The sequence below is a fragment of the Aquarana catesbeiana genome, linkage group LG10 (assembly GCF_042186555.1).
Source record: "Aquarana catesbeiana isolate 2022-GZ linkage group LG10, ASM4218655v1, whole genome shotgun sequence".
NCBI classification, from domain to species: Eukaryota; Metazoa; Chordata; class Amphibia; order Anura; family Ranidae; genus Aquarana; species Aquarana catesbeiana.
In genome coordinates this window covers 38,661,048-38,682,377 of record NC_133333.1, presented here as the reverse complement: position 1 = coordinate 38,682,377, position 21,330 = coordinate 38,661,048, and the positions used below count along the sequence as shown (strand labels likewise).

The 21,330-nt window shown below is 39.8% G+C and overlaps 1 protein-coding gene across 1 annotated transcript; it reads left to right on the top strand.

Annotated features, from left to right (window-relative positions):
• Positions 1-377: 377 nt before the first annotated feature.
• DEDD2 (death effector domain containing 2) lies at positions 378-17,011 on the top strand. The gene is given in 7 exon segments (XM_073602023.1): positions 378-552; positions 554-665; positions 668-774; positions 776-845; positions 3,038-3,148; positions 3,425-3,550; positions 15,057-17,011. Coding segments are annotated over 7 exon segments (1,059 nt in total). The 5' UTR covers positions 378-393; the 3' UTR covers positions 15,431-17,011.
• The last annotated feature ends 4,319 nt before the right edge of the window (positions 17,012-21,330 follow it).

Genomic DNA, 21,330 nt, shown 5'->3' with positions numbered 1-21,330 from the left:
CACCAGCAACACTAACCCCTAATTCAGCACAAAGCAAATGGAATTGGGGGGGGAAAGTAAAAAAAAAAAAAAGTAAAAACAAACACGTTTATAAGCTATTTATACATGCTGTCACAGAAAACTGAGTTGTTCATGTTCTTGGGACTTTTATTTATTTTTTATTTTAAGTGCTCTCTGGCAGCTAGAATCCACATATTTGTTTTATATTGTAGGGAATTTAATTTGGAGTGTTGTAGCATAGCATTGTTTGGCTTTGTAATCTTGCATTCGTAATACATTTTTTTTTTTTTTTTCTATCTTTTTCAGAGATTATATTTGCAAGACTTTCCTACGTTGAATTGTCCTTTCTAGTACCCTGACCTGCTGTTCAACTAGAGTTTAAATCCATATCAGATGGCTGATGTTTGCGAGTTCAGTATTTGCTTATCCTGGGAGGCAGATGAGTGCCTGGAATATTATGGCATGCTTTCCTTACATCAGTTGTTTTATGTAATCGGTTCCCAATTGACCGAGAGTGATGTTGATGCCCTTTCTTTCCTGTTGAATGAATCCTAACCCTTTCACTCACCCCCTGGACCCCAGCATCTGGACAGTGGAAGAAGCTGATGAGATGCCCAGCAATGCCTTGCTGTCTGCCTGGAACAAACGGAACCGGTGCTCCAAGCTAGCAATGATTTGGAAATTGCTGACATCCGAAGACCTAAAAATGGCATTGAGCTACTCTATGAATTGGAGAGAAGGGGGTACTGTGCTGAGGGCAACTTCCGACATCTGTTTTCAGCTTCTAAGGGTATTGACACGTCATGATCTACTTCCATACGTCTCCTTTAGAAGACGTCGTCCAGGTAAGACCTCAACGCCATCACTAACCTTCTTTGTAATTAAAAAAAAAAAAAAAAAAGATTTGTTTCTTACCTTTTTAGTCAAAACAAAATCCCACCTTTTGCACTTAGCCTGCTTTACCTTCCCTTTTTCTTTAGTAAATCAACCACATTATGGCTGACTTGCCTGGCTAGTGATCCTCTTCAGCGCTGGACCATTGGTCACGGTCACTGCCATATGGGGTCTTTTCTGTCTTTAAACTTTTTTAATTTATTTTTAATTAGGAGGGTGTAATTCGCTTTAATCCAAGGTGGTTTGTCCGTACAGCTGCTGCATCTCCCCTAATGCTAGGTACACACGAGCTGAAAAATTGTCCTGAAAAGGTTGGTTCGGCGGGAACCAGCCGACTAGGAAAACCGGCATCCAATCAGCCACTCAAAGCCAGTGTGTTCTACTGGGTTGAACAAAAAAAAAAATCTTCTAGTGTGTACCAGTCATGTCTTCTTTGGAAATGTAAACGTAGGCTTTACAGGTCATGGGAATGAAGCCTTACAGCCTTCAACTTTTATTATTTCAACTAAATTTTTTTCAATGCATGTTAATGTTTAAAAAAAAAAAAAAAAAAAACTTTTCTGTGTATAGTTTGTGATTTTAAAATATGTACGTGGGCGCAGGCTTTTTTCTTACACGTATCCTGCACTGCAGAGCTGCTGTATGGTGCAGGACTGCATACAGCGCACTTCTGCCACTTCTGCCTGTGATGGTTATAGCTCCTAAGCAGTGAAATAGAAATTGTGGCAAATCTTTCTCCTAAGGGTTCATGTTTACAAATATCTTTTTTTTTTTTTTTTTTTTTTTTCCTTATATACAAGATACAGTTTACAAACCTCTATATTTATATAATATACTGTAAACGTGGAGGGCTCTGGGCTAAAAATACATAGGAATTATAATTTGGATCTTCTGCCACTCTAATTTTACAGTTGTAATTTTATGATGAATGGCGTTGGCATGTATTTAGTCCAACTGAGAGCCCAACCTACCTGTAGTGTACAGAGTGCTCTAGCTCTGCAGCCATCTCTAGCGTCCCCCCCCCCCCCCCCCCCCCTTTATTGACAAGTGAATTTGCAATGCTTGTAGAATAGGTTGGAATGTTTAAGCATATCAGTGTTTGATCTTCTGCACATGGGCTTATCTGAAAAGGCAATGTGTACAGAAAGTTTTTTTACAGGGTATTGGCAAAGCTCTATACAGGTTCTTAAAGCCCTTAGAGCAAACTTCAGTTCCATTTTAAGGATGTGTAGCATAAATCTTCTAGAAATTGCTGTGGTTTTTTTTTTTTTTTTTTTTTTTTTTTTTTTTTTACAGAAGCTGCTAGCGGCTTTTCAGTAATGCTGAAACTGAAATGAGCTTTTAGTAGCTTGCTTCAAGAGCAATATCTGTCCTTCCTCAAACTGAAGGTAAAGGGTGCTTTTAAAGTACATGTGAACCCTTACCTTGTAAAACAAATCAGAAAGCTGACCATACGGAGATGGATGTCCTCTCATGCCTAGTGTGATCGGTGTGAAATGGGGGGTGGGGGTCGTTGCGACCCCCACCCCACCCCCAAAATCATACTTGCCGGACCGAGTGCTGCATCTGTTCCCTCCGCGCCTCTGCACTGAGAAACCAGCCATCGAACACCGCCGTTGGCTTAGTTTCCCGAGCAGAGAGCTGTAGCCTGTCAGTCAGCAGTGCTCCTCTCTGCTTCTTCCACATTTACTGGAGTGGTGAGCTGGGGGGGGGGGGGAGCGGCTGTCTCAGTCTCTCAGCAGCTTACTGAGAGGTTGAGACAGCCATCAGTCCAGTTACGTCAGCAGAGAGCGGGACTCCAGACCGCTCTCTGCTTAAAACGGGTCACAGGAGTGCAAAACTGATTGCGCTTCTGTGACCATAGGAGAAACCCAGCCACCCAGCCAAATGAGCTCAGGCTGGACTTATCCTTTTTAAAGGCTTCAATAATGCTTATCGAAAGCTCTGCCAATTACAAACGCTGTTCGCATAACATGCTGGCTTTTACCAGTTTGCGGTAAGCGTTTAAGATTGTTTTCCTTTCTATTAGTTTTAATAATTTCAGTCTTTATTTGCATGTTCAAAAGGTTTTTTCCCATTTTGCATTCTGTAACTCCTGTCTGAATATCATGTCAAGTTTTTCAAATGTGTTTTTAATCTCCAGTATCTCCTGAACGGTATACCTATGGGCCTTCAGTTATGGACTCAAGAAAACAGGTGAATGGATGTCTTAATCCAACAACATCACAATCCAATGAAGAGAACTGGGAAACAGGTAGGGTGTATAAGTAGAATAATTTGTTATGATTACAATGTGATTTGCAATGGTGTAGTGTGTGTGTGTGTTGTGTTCTTTGTTTTTTTTTGGTAAGGTTAACCGTTGTAGAAAAAAAAAAGCGCATGTCGTATTTTCCAACCTTCTGTTTTTTTTTTTTTTTCTTAAATTTATTTGTAGATAATGTTGCTAGGGAAGTAAGATATGAGCACGAACTCAATACAAACCTGTCCAACTTTTAAATTCTAAATTTATTTTGTTGCCTCCTCTTTATAGGATCTACTGCTAAAAAGAGAAAACGAACAAGAAGTGTAAGAAGGGGTCGCTGCCAAAAACCAAAAAAGTGCAAAGTGAGCAGTGCTCCTGAACAGGCTGAACCCACCCAGAACAAAGTCACATGTGGTGCGTATGTCCATAAATTGCTTTGTGTGTTCCATCGGCTTGCTAAACTCTCCCTGTGAGAGGTTAACATCACTCATAGTTTACGGTAAATCGTAACCCCAATGGGAAGAGTTTACATGTATAGTCCTGCAGGATGCCACAGTAGAAGTGCTCTTTTAGTCCTGGCTGTGGTTTAGGCACTTTCAGTTGCTCAGGTTCATTTGTGAAGTGACATTCCCCGGTGTCTCCCTGCTAACCTCTCGTCCCCTGCTGCAAACAATTCCTAGCTTCTCTGACCGTAAATTAATCTCTGCACTTCCAAAATGACATTTTGGTTGTCTGACATTGCATGGATTAGTGTCTGCAAACTATTTTGGTGCTGCCTAATATGTATAGCGAGCAACACTGCATCGTTTACTTAAAATTGCTTATCCACTCCACTAACCAGATAGTGTGTCTGCACTTCAGTGTGTTGCCAGGGAAGGTTTTCATGATCCTTCTGTGCTCTGCCCCTACACACTCTTCTAAAGCCGTGTGCATTCAGTCTACAACAATGCTCTGCTTTCCTCCTTTTGTATGGGTCTAAACTGTGGAAAAAAAACACAGCATCAAGCCTTACGTACAACTTATGTTTAACAAGTGCCGAGGACCTTGGCATTTAATATGTTGAAATAGAAATGCAGATAGGTGATTTTGCTAGATCCTTCTTCTTTTTTTTTTTTTTTTTTTTTTTTTTTTTTTTTTTTTTTTTACTACAAATGTGGTTTACCACGTTTTGAAGCATGCAAATTTTAGTCTAAACACTTAACTCATATCAGATCCTAAACTGACATGTAGCTGCTTTCCCAAGTAAATGGGACCATCTTGCACTGTTTATGGGCCCGTTTACACCAGACTATGGTGCAGGAAACCGACGTTCTCTGTGCGCTTCCCACACCACGTTCATATTGCACTGCAGTTGCGACATGCAGCGGGTGTCAATGGTAAGTTAACGACACCCCAAACACAGGTTGCAAAGGTAGTGCGTTTTGCCCGCACCAGATTGCTTGGTATAAAACAGGGATATGCAATTATCGGACCTCCAGCTGTTGCAAAACTACAAGTCCCATCATGCCTCTGCCTCTGGGTGTCATGCTTGTGGCTTTCAGAGTATGCTATGCCTCATGGGACTTGTAGTTCTGCAACAGCTGGAGGTCCGCTAATTGCATATCCCTGGTATAAAAGTACCATGTGATCCGGTTGCAGTGTGTGTTTTTTGTGTGCATGCACTACTCTTGCTGCGGTCCAGTGTAATTCAGTCCATTCAAAAGGATGGGCTCAAACTGCACCACATGTTAATCACACAGGAATTCGTTCTATTTGATTCCCAGTGTGGACTGGCCCTAAGTTGGTGAAACTTGGATAAACATGTCTCGTAACTGAAGCTCTACATTACTAATCGCAATGAATATGAATGGAGCAGTGTACCCCATTGACCTCCAGACCTAGCTGCTAGAGCATTTCAGACATGTAAACATTGTTCCCAGTATCTTGCTGCTGTGTTGTCTTGTGACCTTAAAAAAAAAAAAAAAAAAAAAAAAAAAATCTCTGAATATTACTAATCTTTTGTCTCGGTCATTATTGCAGCCTTACGGGTTTTCTCATTACCCCATGAAAGTCTGTTAGCTATTCATTCCACATATTTCCCTAGAAGAAGGTGCCTGAAATGTCTTGTCTAATCTGTCTCTGCTCCAACATTTTCTCACATTTTGACACTTGCAGGAAATGAGTGCATAAGAAGACATTTACTAAATAAAATAGTAAATACATAATTCAAATCTCCACACCTGTGCTACCTGGATGAAACAGTAAGACCTTTCAACTCTTCAGTGTTGTGCTTTTCCTTTTCTTTAAATCCTCTGTCACTGGCATATGGGCCTCCTTGTGCAAAATTCTGCAAACCTGTTTGTCTGTGACGGAAACGAGTATTATGTAGAGATCTACAGAGCTGGAGAGTTCCATTGCATGTTACATAGTCTGACCTCCTTTTTTTGGTTAAAAAAAAAAAAAAAAAAATATATATAAATATATATATATATATATATATATATATATATATATATATATATATATATATTTATATATTCTTTAATGGGTCATTTGAACATCCGTTTGGTTATACCAGCACTTTCAAAGGGACTGATCTCTAAATATCACAATAGAAGTGTTTTGGTCCCTAAATTTAGCACTTTAACATTCTTTGGCAAAGAAATGATCATGGTATCCTACTGGAGATCTAATTGTAATTGAGTATATAGACACATTTGGAGTTCAAGTTCTAACTAACGTCATGATCAAATATATTTTTGAGTCCTTAGAGGTCCACAACTGATTGTTTTGGCACAGCTCTAGTATGTTGCATTTACCAGCTTCTTACCCGTCTTGGAGATTCAAGTGGTGAGATTTTGCAGTGTCCTCCCTCACAAGGTCCTAGCAAAGTCACTCTCAGCTTAATTTCTCAATTGTTTGTTCCGCACTAATGCCATCCATTTTTTTTTTTTTTTTTTTTCTTGGATACATTGGTTAATGCAGAAGTATCTTCCCACTTCAGTCCCCAAGTGGCATAACTAGCCAGTCTGTGGATAGAACTAGCCAACAACCATACAAAAATACCCAGTTTGCGTTGAGTTGGCTATTAAATCTGTAAACATTGCAAAAGTTTTAACGTTAAAAGTCTTGCCTGATACCAGTGCCTACTATTATAGATCTGTCAGCAATCATTCTATGCTGGTTTCAGTTTTTAATAAGGACTGATACAGGAACTAATCCCTGCTCACCCTCCTTTTCCATGCCTAGTGAGAGGGTGTTGGTATTCAATAAGAACATTTTCATGGGACAGGGAAAAGGTGAGTTTGGATTAGCTTTCAAGTCAGTCATGTCTTTGTTAACAAACTGAAACTTTGGACCAGACTGAGTAGAAGCACAGATAAAGTCAACTATTACTTTGAAAAGTTTAAAGTGTTGTTTTCTCTTCATATCATAAGTCTAACCAACACTGAGCCTACTCCTCTTTGCTGACTCATTGGCTTCAGTGCATTCCGAGTTGCTGACCTGGAATTTCTACTTCATTCTGATTTCCAGATTTGCATAATTCTTCCAGATCAGTGATGCAGAAAGGTTTGAAGCCAGAGATTTTAAAGCGACTAGTATTTGAGGTCAGCAGTGGCAATCCCCTCAGTACAGCTTTCCGTTGTTCTATTTAATTGGTCAGTACAAAAATGTCTGCAGTAGGTCCGCAATCTGAGCCCTCGGTTCACATATGTGGTGCAGAAAACGCAGCAAATCCTGGTTTGTTTCCCGCACCGCATTGAAATCGAACAGCTTTCATGCGATCTGCTGCAGGTTTCAATGTTACATTAACAACTCCCTGAAACGGTTCACAAACCGATTCTGGTGTGGCCAAAAAAAGGTCCTGCACCATTTTGATGTGGTGCCATTTGAGTCATACAAAATGGCTCAAATCAAACTGCACAGACCTCACATGTTTTAGTTTTTGATATTTATACAGTGCAATGCAAATTTTAATATTCTCCCACAAGAAACTGTGGCACAGCATACCAGTGAATTTTATATACATGGTGTATGTATATCATCTGTGCTCCCCCCTTTTTTTTTTTTTTTTTTTTTTTCTTTCCTATTTCCCCCCCCCCAGTATGTTTGGTATCATGCCTCCATAGTATACAGTTTTCTTCATTTTGTTTTTATTTTAATATGTTGCAAAGTTTCTTGCCTGATCCTGCATTAATGGTTAAAGCAACTTATCGTTGCAGGCTGACAATACTAATGCTGGCCATACACTGTACGAAAAATCAGCCAAACCCTTTTTTTTTTTTATTTATTTTTTTTTTTAACTTCTACCTAGTGTGGACAATTCGACGGGAAACACATTAACCTTTCAATTTATCGTTCATTTGGAAGAAAATGTCCAAACTTGTCCTTCACTTTTTTCCAGCTCAAAAACATCTCAACGATTATCGATTTTGTGCCCATTAACTGGCCGAAAAACTGTCTAAATGACCAAATTTCGGACGATTTTTCGTATAGTGTATGGCCACTACTTTACAGTTAGTAACAATTTTGTCAGCCTGCCTTGCAAGCTCCTTTTTACTTGGTCTGTCTTATAAACAGCCCCACAACCAACTGAAAGAACTCACATTGCAAGCTGACAACACTGATGCTTAGGGCTCATACACACAGGATGTTTGAAAAAACACGCCTGCTGCTGTCAGGGGAAAAAAAGCATAGCTAAAAATGCCATAATTTTTAAGCTGTGTTCCATGTTTTTTTTTTTTTAAATCGCTTTTACAGTAAAAACACTCACCAATATGTAAAGGCCAAGCTAAAAGCTTGTTGCAGCGTTTTGCGTGTTTTTTTTTTTTTTGTTTTTTTGTTTTTTGTTTTTTTTTTTTAACAGCTGAACCGTGTGTGGTTTTTATTTTTCTACTGACCCTAAATGTTTGCTTACAAACTCCTCTGAAAGTTTGTGTGCATTGACACATGGGCTAACATGGAGGAGAGTTCAGAGGCAGTAAAAAAAAAAATGCCAGACGCCCCTGGAAATGGCTGCAAAAACATCCTGTGTGCATGAGGCCTCATTTTCAGACAGTGGCTTAGCATTGTCAGTCTGCATCAGGAAGTGCTGTCACTAGCAGGAACTCTAAGTAAGAAACTTTGCTACAGATCTTTAAAAAAAAAAAAAGTGCTTTGAGAAAAGGCTATATAGTGAGGCCATGCCAAATATAGTACAAAAAACATTTTTGAGTTTACATACACTTTAAATATGTATCAGAAACAAATGTGCCCATTTTGAGCAGTGTTTGTTTCTTCAACCATAAACCGTTAATAGAATCGTTTCTCTCCCATTACTCAACACATGCCTTTGTGATAATTTTTTTTTTCGCCCCAATTTATCTCCGACAAATTAATTTGTTCATGGTTTATGCTGCAAGTTAATGTGTGCTTTAGAGGTGCACAAAGTTTATATGTATGACCATGTCAGGTGTTCGTGTCCTTTTTTTTTTTTTTTCTATCGCTGAAGCACTCCTCTTTAGACGTATCCTCTGAAATGTCGTGTTATGTTGCTGTTCTGTTCAGTCGACTTTCTCTAAAATTTAAATTCCAGGTTTACTGAGCAAAGGTTGATGCTTGAGAGAGCAAATCTCTCTGTTAAGGAAATGATCATGCACGCTACCCTGCAAAAATACAAGCGTACCATAATAAAAGGTAAATGTGGACAATGTATGCCTTCTGCAAGTGAGAGACGATTGAGACAGATAGCATTTTGTAGATTCCAGTACAGCATGGCCATCACAAATTTTTCCTTCTGCATGCAGATATTGGAACTAGTTAGATAATGTTTGAGCCTGTGTAGGCTTTTTTTTTTTTTTTTAATATATACTATATAGCAGCAGCTGATATCCATATCCAGGGTTCAGCATTTTTAGGCGGACATATTTATTTAATGAGATATTTGCATAACTTTCAACACAGATATAATTGATATGTTATATATCTGCCTGCTGTTAATGCATATACCATAGAGTCCTTGCTGCACTATTTTCTGTGTACTGCGGATACCAGAAATTAAGAGGTCCTCTTGTATCTGCTTAAAGGACAACAGAATTTTTTTCATTTATAGGCTCAAGACTGGAGTTTCACTGGCAGCAACTTTTTTATTATTGTCCATATAAAATTTAATACGAAAAAATTATAGTCAAATATCTTAATCTTTTCACTTTTAAGGATGCAATATTTATTTTTATTTTTTTTTTAAATTGTTAAAAAGGAAGAAACGTCTGTGAAACACCACTGTCGTGCTGTTTTGGTGAAGCCTTTTAAGTTCTTTTTTGGATTCTCATATGTTCAAAATTGCCTTGTTATTGACAAGACCCCTGTTCTGTTTGATGGTAGACCTCTTTCATCTTCTGATATCTGTGGCAGTTTTTTAGTTTTTTTTTTTTTTTTTTTTTTTTTTTTTTTTTTTTTTTTTTCAATTAGCCAGGCTTTTTGCATTTTTAAGAAGAATATTTTATAAAATAGAATTGAAAAAGCCCTTTGTTGTGAACGTGAATACTTGCTACTTAGAAAAGAAATGTTCTGTGTTTTTGTCAAAAGCTCAACCTGTCTCTCTCGGTTCACAGTTAAGACCGCCAATGGAAAAACCCCTTAAAAAGCTGCTCTTACAGCCTGGCACTGCAACTCAATGGTAAACATGGGAGCAAAAAATACAAGCTTGTTCCTGCTTCAGCCTGCACTGTACTATACAAGTTGCTCCATTCATCAGATATAACTACCTTTATCATGGACGCTCATTTTGTTACGTTCTAAAGTACAATGTCTTTGGCCTTTCTTTGTGTTAATGTGGTTTATTAAAGAGCAACCTTTCCGCAAAACTGCTGAGCAAAGTACAAGATAAAATTCGCAAACAATGCACAAGTGTACATCGCCGCACAGGTACAAGTGCTTTGACAGTCTATAGGCTAGTGACTTTGTGCCAGCAAGCCAATCTTTGAAGGTAACGACTTACTATGGGGCTTATGCGTGAATCTGAATATTCAATCCTAAATTATAATTGTTCATACCTATGTAAGAAAGATGCATATTTGCTCCCTTTGGCTATATTTGCTTGGCCTGTGTCTGACTCTTTTTTTAGATTGAGTCACTAAGTCATTCAGTGGCACCCCTGTCCACTGCCTGGCCTAACGCTGTCTCCCAGCCTCTGATTGGGAGGTGCAGATGTTGACAGGCAAGTAGGTTTAGGATGGCTTTTATACTGTGACTGAAGAGGAAAGGGTAAACGGTTTTTCAGAAAAAGTACAGTTCTCCTTTTGACATACCACTCCTTAGGCTAAAGAACCCTTCCCTGCTTGTGTGTTTACCTAAATTGGAGGCAGCTCTGCATGAATCTATAGAGCCTCTCTTTCTACTGACTGCGTCTGTGCATTCAATCTATTGTATAGATTACTACAGGGTTGGACCCCATCTTAGACCCCATACACACTATTAGATTTTCTGCAGATTTTTGTCTTCAGATTTACCAAACCATATAATGTGAGGTCAAACCTTAAGAGTTTCAATTTCTATGCAATGGGGCAGGCCCTTGAACTACATGGTCTTGGTAAATCTCAAGACAAAAATCTGCAGAAAATCTAATGGTGTGTATGGGGCCTTAGTCTGGAGACTGAAGGTTTCTGTTGGCTGTAGTAGTCTGATTCAGTATACAGTTTAAGCTGAAAAAGTGGTCCAAGAAGAGAACTATATTTTCTTTGAAAGTACATTTATCTGAAAGAGCCAGACATCTAATTGGGCTGAATAGGGGAACAAATATAGGTCTTTCAGAAGTTATAATGTAAGACTGAATGTTGGGTGCTTGCATAAGCCCTGTTGTGCTTTGTTCTCTTTTAAATGACACAAATTTTGTATTTACTTGGGTTTAAAATTTTAGGCTCCGCTCACATTTGGTGTTTTTGGAGCTTGGGCAGAATCGCTGCGATTCTGCCTGCAATTTTAAATTGCACTGTAGTCACAAAGGGCATGTTCAGGTGCCATTCATTTGCAATGGCACCTAAAATGTGGTACAGGTTTTCCATGATTATCATGGCAAACCGCAACACACAAAGCTTGTCACCCAAATTGAGCTCCTGCTTCTTTTTTGGGCAACAAGCTTTGCGAATTGCTGTGCGATTTATTGCAACAAAACCGCACTGTGTTTTAGGCGCCATTGAAAATGAATGCAACCTGAACGTGTTTTGAAATGTAATTTGAGATTGCAGGTAGAATCGCAGCAGGATGCCAAATGTGAACTGAGCCTTAGTGCACATGGTGGGGGTTATTAACTAAAACTGGAGAGTGCAAAATCTGGTGCATACAAGCCAATCACCTTCCAGGTTTTAGACTAGGTTCACACCTCAGGCGGGTTTGAAATTTGTGTGAGTTCAGCTGAACTCCCATGATTTCAAACCTGCATTTCAGTCTGACTTCTGGAGCGATTTCAGAGACCTCTGTGCGGGTTCCTGCACAAATGTCTATTGAAATCGCCCCCGAATTCGCCAAAAGTAGTGCAGAAACTACTTTTTGGAATCGGTGCGGCGTCGCACTGATTTGGACAGTGCCGGCAATAGGTGGCGATTTGACATTTCACATCGTATGTCGAAACAACCTGATGTGAATGGGGGCTTATTGCCAAAGTCTAATTTAACAGACTGAAGTTAGATGCCGATTTGGCTATCATGTACAACTGCACCAGATTCTGAGCGCTCCAGTTTTAATAAATGTCCTCCGGTGTAGTGTTGTTTTTGTTTTTTTGTTTTTTTTTTGTTTTTTTGTTTTTTTCCCCTATTGTGTTTCTGGTTGAAAGATTTGCCACCTTTTGTTGATTTTCAGTAGCCATCATTCAGCTTGCATTATAGCTCAGAGCAAAAAAAAAAAGAGAGAAACCCAACGAGAGATGAAAGTGATTCCATAAATCAGATGAATTTGACTCTTCTGAAAAGATTTAATTTCCATATTCTTCTGAATGTGTTCAGATTTGTACGTTGACAATTTATGCATCCTTGGTTATTTCTGAATGTATATATTCAGGAGAACTGTGATTTGTTGGGATAGATCACACTTGACCCTATTTGGCCTCATCTCTTTCTAGTCATGATCCCTCCTCTTCCTCCTCCCAATTTCTGCATTTATGCCACAGGAGAAATGCGGGATCTGAGCTATTAAAAGATGCAGTGCAACCAGCTTTGAAGCCATTCTCTTACCAAAAAGTTTTGAGTTAAGGAGGGTGAATTTTACAGCTGAACATTTCTCACTTGGAGAAAATTAAGGAAGAATAAAAGATTCTATGTTGGCTGATATTGCTTTTAAAGTGGCATTGCAGCCAGAACTTACAGTACATTTTGACTTAAAGGGTTTGCGCCTCTGTCAGGTTTTTCATTGCAGTCTGTGTCTTTTTGAAAAGACTTCCCCCAGCCTCTTTTCCCAGGGGCACAACACGAAGTGAGGAATTTTCACAGTTTGGACACCGCAATAAAAACCTGATAGAGCTTATTTTCTGCAGTTTGACTGTAAGTGTCTCTACAGATAAAACCTTTTTAATGTCTGCTTACTGTTCCCCAATACTCTTCTTTAAAATGCAATTTGCTGTTGGGGGAAGAGTATGAATGTTAAGGAATTGTAGAGTGGAGTTCAAAGCGTTCCTGTTGCACATTGAATGTGACTGGAACCAGTGCCTCTGCAGGTCCTCTCATAATCTCTACTTTCTTTTACACACAAAAAAAAGGTATATTCTGCCTGCAGCTCTGCTGCTTTGGGGTCACCTGCTTCAAATACCTACCCAGAAGCAGAAAAGGAGCGTTTAAATCTTTCTTCCTTCTTTTTATCATTAAAAAAAAAAGATCTTCCTTTCAGTGTACCTCTGGTTTTCCTTGATTTGTAAGACTTGATATGTGATATGTACTTTTACATTTCTGTTCATTGGAAATCTAATAAACAAAAACTGGTTTCTGTAAAGGCGGTAATGCCGAAAGGGTTGTGCTTCTGGAAAAGGCTAAAGTTTTCAGTGCTACATCTGCAAGGTAGCTCTTCAGCAAATGTATATTCATCATCCATTCCCTTGTAGTTGTTTTGTACAGACCAGGCCGTTGATTACTGTACTTACAGTAATATCACAACCACTTAGACCACTCTGATGTGCTTGGTGCGTTCTTCTGATAAGCCGGGCCCATAGTTGTAGTTCAGTAAAACATTCTGAAATGTAATTTTCATCCATAAACAAAAAGCGTTTCAAATAAGTGAGCCTTAAAACAGCCTTTTAGTTAAATGCCCTGAAAAGGCATGTCTGCCTTTTAGAAATGCACATCAGCTGATAAAAATAAAACCTTGGTACAGTTGTTACATATTTTTATATGTAGGGCATGAAAGATGGTGCAAAATGAAACTATTGTTTCACAGATGATACATCTGCATTACAAGATATCTGATGTGTTGTAAAGACACACAAAGTGCTCCCTGTACGCCACATTGCTAATGCACAACAACTATGGTTCAAGCCCTGCTTTCCGTAGAACCAAATATTATATTCTCTTAAATACTACATATACAATGTATTCATCTAATAATGAAGTGTCTATTGAAAGGAACAAATAAACTTGAAGCTGGTTATCTTGCACATGGTCATTCCAAGCAGTAAAAGCCTTTTAACTGCAGTAAGGTTGAAATAAAAAAGGAAAAAGCCGATTTAAAAAATAAAATTTAAAAAAATGCTACGCATGAATATAATGCATCAAACATCTGTATTGGTTAACATTTGTGCTTTTGTAGATGGTTCAATGGCTGATTCGTCTAAATCAATAAGTATTAGGTCTTGTGTCATTTTTGATTGTGCTCTGATACAATTAAGGAATTTTGTTCTCATTACTATAATGTAAAAGACCAGTGATCTTGACGGAATGTCCTCTAAGATTTTGCTACTGTATTTTAGTAAAGGTGCAAGGGCTTCTAGATCTGCATCCAATATCCGTACAGTCCAGTATAACATCTCTGGAGCAATGCACTTATAAAGTTGCTTGATCAAACTTAATACTGTTTTTATTAGTGACTTTGACCGTAATTGCCAGTATCGCACATCTGTAGCACCTTCATAGAAATTGACAATTTTTTTTTTTTTCCTGTTTCTCATTGTCCCTCTTGAGACATGGGAATAAAGTTTTTTGACATGTTGAATAATCTTGCACCGTTTTTCATTAGGGACAAGGTCAATATCTGACAAAATTCCTGGTCTGTCACTTTAAAAAAGATAGGGTTGACACGGTGTTCTTCTGAGTTTCTGGCTCTCCTTTGCAGCGGTCCTGCATTTGGGGGAGATGTTTTATGTAAACAAAACCAAAATTTTCTGTTTTGCACTCTCAGTTAAATGCATCTGCAGGTTGACCTTCAGCAAGAAAAGCGAAAAGTTAAGAGGAAAATAATCACTTATAAGCGTATGTAACCAGCCACCAGTGCATTCTTCTACAATATATTCATTCTCTTCAACCCTTCTGGTTTTTGTTCAGTCTTTCCCCAACAATCTTCTCTGTTTTTAAAATTGGGATCAAATCCAGCTATTTCATATTTCTCATTAAGCCAATTTCTACAAACATATTTGCTGAATTCCACAGACTTGTTTATAGCAAAATCTAATGATGGGATAAAAATATGGGTTGTATTAAGTTGTTTTTTTTTGTAATGAGTTGTCAAATTAAGTCTGTTACTATAGGATACCCATAATGCAAATATGATATTGGCTACCTTATTCTAATCTTAACGAGTTGTTCAGTGCTCTAGAGCCTTATAGCTTTGCTGGTCCTTCATATCTTGAAGGTTAAATCAGAACAACTTAGTTTTTATAGTTGCATGCCTCTGGATTAGAAATGTTCTGTTGCTTCATATGAATTAATTTTGTTTTTCTTTCTCTTCCCTATTTCCTTCTTTTTTTTTTTTTTTCTCCCCTTTCCAGGAATAAGGCTGCGTGTTCGAGCAGAGTATTGTCAGCATGACTCGATCTTGAGTCAGAATGTTCTGTCTGTGAAGCAGGTTCCACTGGAGAGGCGGTTTGATCTGTTCAGCCAATCCAACACAGTTCTGAAATCTAGAGACCTTGGCTCAATCATCTGCGATATTAAATTTTCAGAACTCGCCTACTTGGATGCCTTCTGGAACGATTACATGAATGGATCCCTACTTGAAGCTCTGAAGGGGGTTTTCATTACAGACTCTCTAAAAGAAGCTGTCGGACAGGAGACCATACAGCTTCTTGTCAATGTAGACGAGGATGATTATGAAGAAGGCCGCAGGCTACTACTGGAAAACTTTCCTCAGCATTCTGGCTGAGAGCCTTTCAATACAGACTGTTCCTGTGCTCTTTTGGAGTGCAAAAATTAAGAACTGTGCCTGCTAGTCGCCAGGAGCTTGAAGTATTTGACTCATTATCAGATGGGTTTCAGCGATTGTTTTTTCTTCCTCACACGAAGCCCCAATATGCTGCTCTTTTAAAAGGGTAGAAAACTACTTGAATTTCTTGGTCGTGGGAGAGCCTTGTGAATGGGTAACAAACTCTTCAGCAGTATGGCATAGAATAGCCGTTGTGTTGTCAGTGCAAAGATTTTGCATACCAGAAGCAAACATTCCTGTATTTAGACTTCTATTATGAAGGGTAACTTCATTAGTTCCTTTTTTAGTAGAAAGAGTTTATTACCTTCTCACATAATCTGACCTTGACTGACTTGACGTGCATTTATTTTTTTTTGGGGGGGGGGGTTTAAGACAGTTTTGGGCATAGATATTAAATACAATTAATTTAGATGAGTCAGTGAGGCAGATTTAAATGGGTTTAGGTAAATGTTTGGGACCTCTGAATATTTTTTTTTTGTTTTGTTTTTACATCTACGCACCTTGGAAGGTGTATTTTGGAAGCAAGAGTATAATTTCAGAATTGTGGAAAAATGTGCATAAATATTTACAGTGCAGAGGAGGACTAGGCTGCAGGTCGTATATTCAAAATACTACTGCCCTCGCGAAATCTTGATGCATTTGGAAGCCGCACTAAGTGGAATGTGCAGGTGCTAATATTGGGCCTTACCCCATCCCCCCCCCCCGCCATGTTTAGGTTGGGGGATTCAGGCCTTCTCACACTTGGTATGGTGGCAGCTGTATCACTGGTGGGCAGTAGATGTGCTCAGGTTCGGGTAAAACTGTCACGTCTCCTGGCAGCCATTTTTTCTTCTTTTTTTTTTTTGGTTTGTCCTAAATTTCCTTAGGAGCTTGTCTCACCTCATAAATGGTCATAGGGCATGAGCACACTTTTCTTTTTCTTTTCTTCTTCCATTTTGAAATATGCATAGTGAGCCAAAGAAATGGCTTCTGCTCTGTGACAGGGCTTGTGTACATAGATACTTACATCAGAACTGCTTTGTATCGCCATGTAAGTCAGTGTGAAGGCAAAAGCAAGGCAGTTTGATGCATGTCAAAGCAACCAAAGCAAGCCACTTTATGAATTTCATTTGCTTTTCATTCTGCTGTGATGTACACAAGCCCTAAAACCAATTTTCTAAGTCTACTGCGTGCTGGTAGGTGTTGTGACATGTCAAACGCTGTCCGTTTTTAAGAAATTACATTGTCATGCAAGGATGTAGACCATATCCTGAATTTCTTAATGTCGTCCAGGACAAAGCTGAATATTGCCACATCTTGTAGGTTTTTTGTTCCCAAACTACCTGCCATCCAGTGAACAATTTAATATATAACTCATGCTCTTTGTACTGGATCCCAAGCAAAAGGGATTTTTTACTATGTAAATAAGCTTTCAGAGAAAGCTTTCTAAATGTTTTTGTAAGACAAATATTTCTCATTGTGTCTTGTTTAAAAAAAAAAATATATAAATATATATATGTAAATAAAGATAAACAAAATATATTTTTCTGTCTGTCAGTTTTATAGCACACCACATAAGTTTGGGTACATAATGCATACATCATGCTTATGCATGCATTGCTCAACACAATATCATGTTAAGACTGCTGGCTGGCTGTACTTGTTCTGCACAAAACATACCTGACCTAACCCCACCGCAGCCCACAGATGGTACAAGTGTGCGTTGTGTCCTGAAACAACGCTATTTTACCCAGGGCCGATCCTGGGTGGGTGCACTGCATCCATGCGCTGCAAGCTGGGGGGGGCGCCGAAGCTCAAGTGGCACTTACATTCAGCAGCAGTGGCTCTGATTTACACTCAAGTGCTTCAGTATTTGTTCCGGCCAAAACCCTCTTGTTGCACCGCTGGCCTCTACTGCCCCCACTGGTTGCTAGGATCGCCTGGCATCTAGCAACCAGTGACCACACCAGGAGAGCGAGGCCCCAGCATTCAGAACGGAGGAGGATTTACCTTCTTCCTCCTGCACCTAGAGAATTTTAGCTTCACCCATCTCCTACCTCCATCTTCCCCAGCGCGACTGCATGCACCTCTGGGCCTGAGGGATAGGAGATTAGAGCATGTCTGAAGAGTCCACCTGCCTGAGGTGAGGTGGATGAATTAAAACGTGTGTGTCATTAGGGAGCATGAGCTGGCAGCAGATGACACCCGCGGAGGGATGGGAGGAGGCGTTCACAAGGATGGATCTCAGGGATTCATACTGGGACTTGTAGTCCCTCACTTTTTGGGATGACACCCCAAAAGTGAAGGATTACAGGTCCCAGTATTACACTCTCAGCTCTGAGGGGTTATCAACACCCTCTCCCTAACTAGTGAAGAACTACAGGTTCTTCCTCAGGAAGGATGTACTGGAAATGGAACGACAACTAAGCTAATAAAGGATCTGGAGGATATTAGTTATGAGGAAAGGTTGCGAGCACTGAACTTATTCTCTCTGGAGAAGAGATGCTTGAGAGGGGATATTATTTCAATTTATAAATACTGTACTGGTGACCCCACAATAGGGATAAAACTTTTTTGCGGAAGGGAGTTTAACAAGACTTGTGGCCACTCATTAAAATTAGAAGAAAAAAGGTTTAACCTTAAACTACGTAGAGGGTTCTTTAATGTAAGAGCAGCAAGGGTGTGGAATTCCCTTCCACAGGCAGTGGTCTCAGCGGGGAGCATCAATTAGTTTAAAAAAACTATTAGATAAGCACCTGAATAACCACAACATATAGGGATATACAATGTAATACTGATCTATAATCGCACACATGGACTTGTGTCTTTTTTTTTCAACTTCACCTACTATGTAACAGGTCTCGCTGTCCCAGCACCCCTCAGAGATGAAGTTGTGGCCCCCAACTAGTGAAAGACTACAGGTCACAGCATGAACCCGTGGGATCTAAGGAGTCACATCCTTAGATCTCGGGGGTTCATGCTGGGACTTGTAGCCCTTCACTTTTTGGGGGGGGATCACATTCTTAAATCTCGGCCTTTACAACCCCTTTAAATAGGGGTTTATGAAAGTAATGAGAGAAATTTAATTTATTTGTAAAAAGTATATAAAATTGAACAATAACTGATACTTTTCCCTAGTTTTTGTGTTTTAGCACATTGGCTTGGTAGACTTGCGTAAAACTTCAACAACACGTGGAATGCAATACGGAAGGTATATTCAATGTTCATTATACATGTAAAAAGCAAACTCTACTTTACACAGAGTTTGAATGTACACATACCACTATTGCAAGTGATGTTAAGCTGGCCATAGACTGTGTAAATCTCAGCCAGTTCAGCAGGGACCGCCCAAGATTCAAACCATGGATGGGCAGGCTGAATGTACCCAAGTTGATTGATCAATCAACTTGGATACAACCAGCCTGTCAGATTGTACATGCATTTATTGCTAGCAGCTATTATAGCCGCCAGGAGAACACAATGGCTGGAGGTATTCCCCCATCGAGTGATTTTCTTTCCTACAACCCATGGTATACTTTCAGGAGGTTATACTGCTGCCTATAGGAGGATTGAACACCTAGGCACGAAAAAAAAAAATCTGTAAGCTAACCCAGGAATAAGATTTATAGTGTAGTGCGACCCTAATATGCCCTCCTCCAAATTGCCATATATAATTATGATCTAGACCAGGGGTCTCCAAACTTTCAAAACAAAGGACTAGTTTCCTGCCCTCCAAATATTAGGGGGTCGGTCTGGATCATGGGTTTGGTGGTCAGTGGGAGTAAATTAAAAATACAATGGTGTAGGTGGGAGGAATAGTGCCCCATCATCGGTGTCTGTGGGAGAAAGGTGCCCCATATCAAGGGAAGGAATAGTGCCCAAGGGCTGGATAAAGGCAAGCAAAGGGCCACATCCGCCCCCTGGACCACAGTTTGGAGACCACTGGTTTAGACCATCATTCAATATAAATGAATAATCTTAAAGTGTAAAAATAGTGCATCCAATATAAGTGCACTAATTTTCATGCTTTTTAAGATCTTATTTATATTGACTGGTCTAAATCAGGGGTCTCCAAACTTTCTAAACGAAGGGCCATTTTACTGTTCTTCAGACTTAAGGGGGGCCGAACTGTGGCTACTGGGAGTGGAATAAACGATGCCCCATCTTTGGTGTCAGTGCGGGGGATAGCAGTTGCTGTCAGTGGGAGGAATTGCCCCCCCCCCCCCATCATTGCTATCAGTGGGCTCTGTTGTTGGTGCCATTGAGCGGAATTGTGCTCCACCTTTGGTGTCATTTGAAGCAATTGTGACCCACTGTTGGTGTTATCGGGTGGTTTTCTGCCCCTTCATTGCTGTCAGAGGGAATTCTGCTCCATTGTTTGTATTACTGGAGGAAAATGGTGCCCCAAGGGCCAGGTAAAAGTAAGCGAAGGGCCACATCTGGCCCCTGGGCTGCAGTTTGGAGACCACTGGTCTAAATCATAATTATTATATTTGGCAAATTGGTAGGCATATTTAAGGGAAGTGCTACACTATTATAGATATTTCGTGTGTTTCAGAACACATGTACTGTAGGTGTTTAGCGGCACCCATGAGTTGTTTTTTTGCGTATTTAACAGTAGATACTTAATTCATGGTACACTTTTTAAATCATTTTCTTTCATTTTCACTATATAGAGTTATTGGTAAATTGACAGCACAGGAGAGTTATTTTTTTTTTCATACGTCATATAGTCCAGGAATAACCCCTTCTACAAGCATGCTTCAGTTTGTGCTAGTGTGGTGTTTTTTTGCAAACATTTTCTTTTCTTCAGTTCTGTGTTCAATCAAAATCTTTGCTATATTGTTACTCGAGCTAGCCTTTGCAGTTTGCAGCCACCCAGGGCTGTCTTTCCTCAATATACTTATGAAGTGATGTACCTGGAACCGACTGGACATTGTGAGGCTAGTCTGGAAGGCACTTTTGGGCACTGAATTCCATGTTGGGCACTTTCCACACCTCGTTCTGTTAGCAAGTTGGCCTTGGAGCACTTTCCAGGTTCAGAGCAGTTTGTGCTGCCTGTGAAGGCTCACTCTGTGTGAGTAGGCTAAATGGGCTGAGCCCTGGGCATTACCTCGTTGTTTGGAGCGCTGAGTGCCTTTTTTAAATTTCACACTTGTCGGCCTTACTTTGGAAGGGGTTAGAGCTGAGGGACTGGGTATTGATTTCATCTGCTGGGTGGGTGTCGCGTGTCTGCTCTTTCCCACCATTCAACATAGAAGAAACCTCTCCCCTCTGCTGCCCCTGCTTTTCAAAACGCTACATGGCACTCCCGTCCTTGGTCCATTCTTATTGCAAGTCTGCAGCGACTTTGGTCACCACTTACCATCTGAACTTCACTGGCTACCAGCTTTCTAGGTTTCTTTTAGTACTTGTAGCCTTGCCCTCTAAGCTAAGTTGTTAGTCCTTGCAGGCTGTTTGGAACTTTCCCCTTAAGGCATTCAGATGCAGTGTTCTTTTTAACTTTATTGATCCCTTGCCACAAGGACTCTTCAGCTTATTATCCTCTTAAAGTGGATGTAAACCCTCACATATACCCAGTGAAGTGAACAGCCTCAGATGATACAGAGATGAAACAAATCTCCCTGCATACGCTTTACATGTATATCTGCTGTCTTCATCTTCATATACTGTTTAGAAAGTGCATGTCCTGTTAGAATTTTCTCTTCCTGTTCCAGCAGGGGGAGGGGAGACTTGCCATACACTGCGAGGCAGCTGATTGGAGGATATCGGCCTGGTTTTATCATGTGTCAGAACTTGTCAGAAGTTATGCTGATAACAGAAGAACGGAGCAGGATAAAGCCAGGGGACTTAGGGCTTTG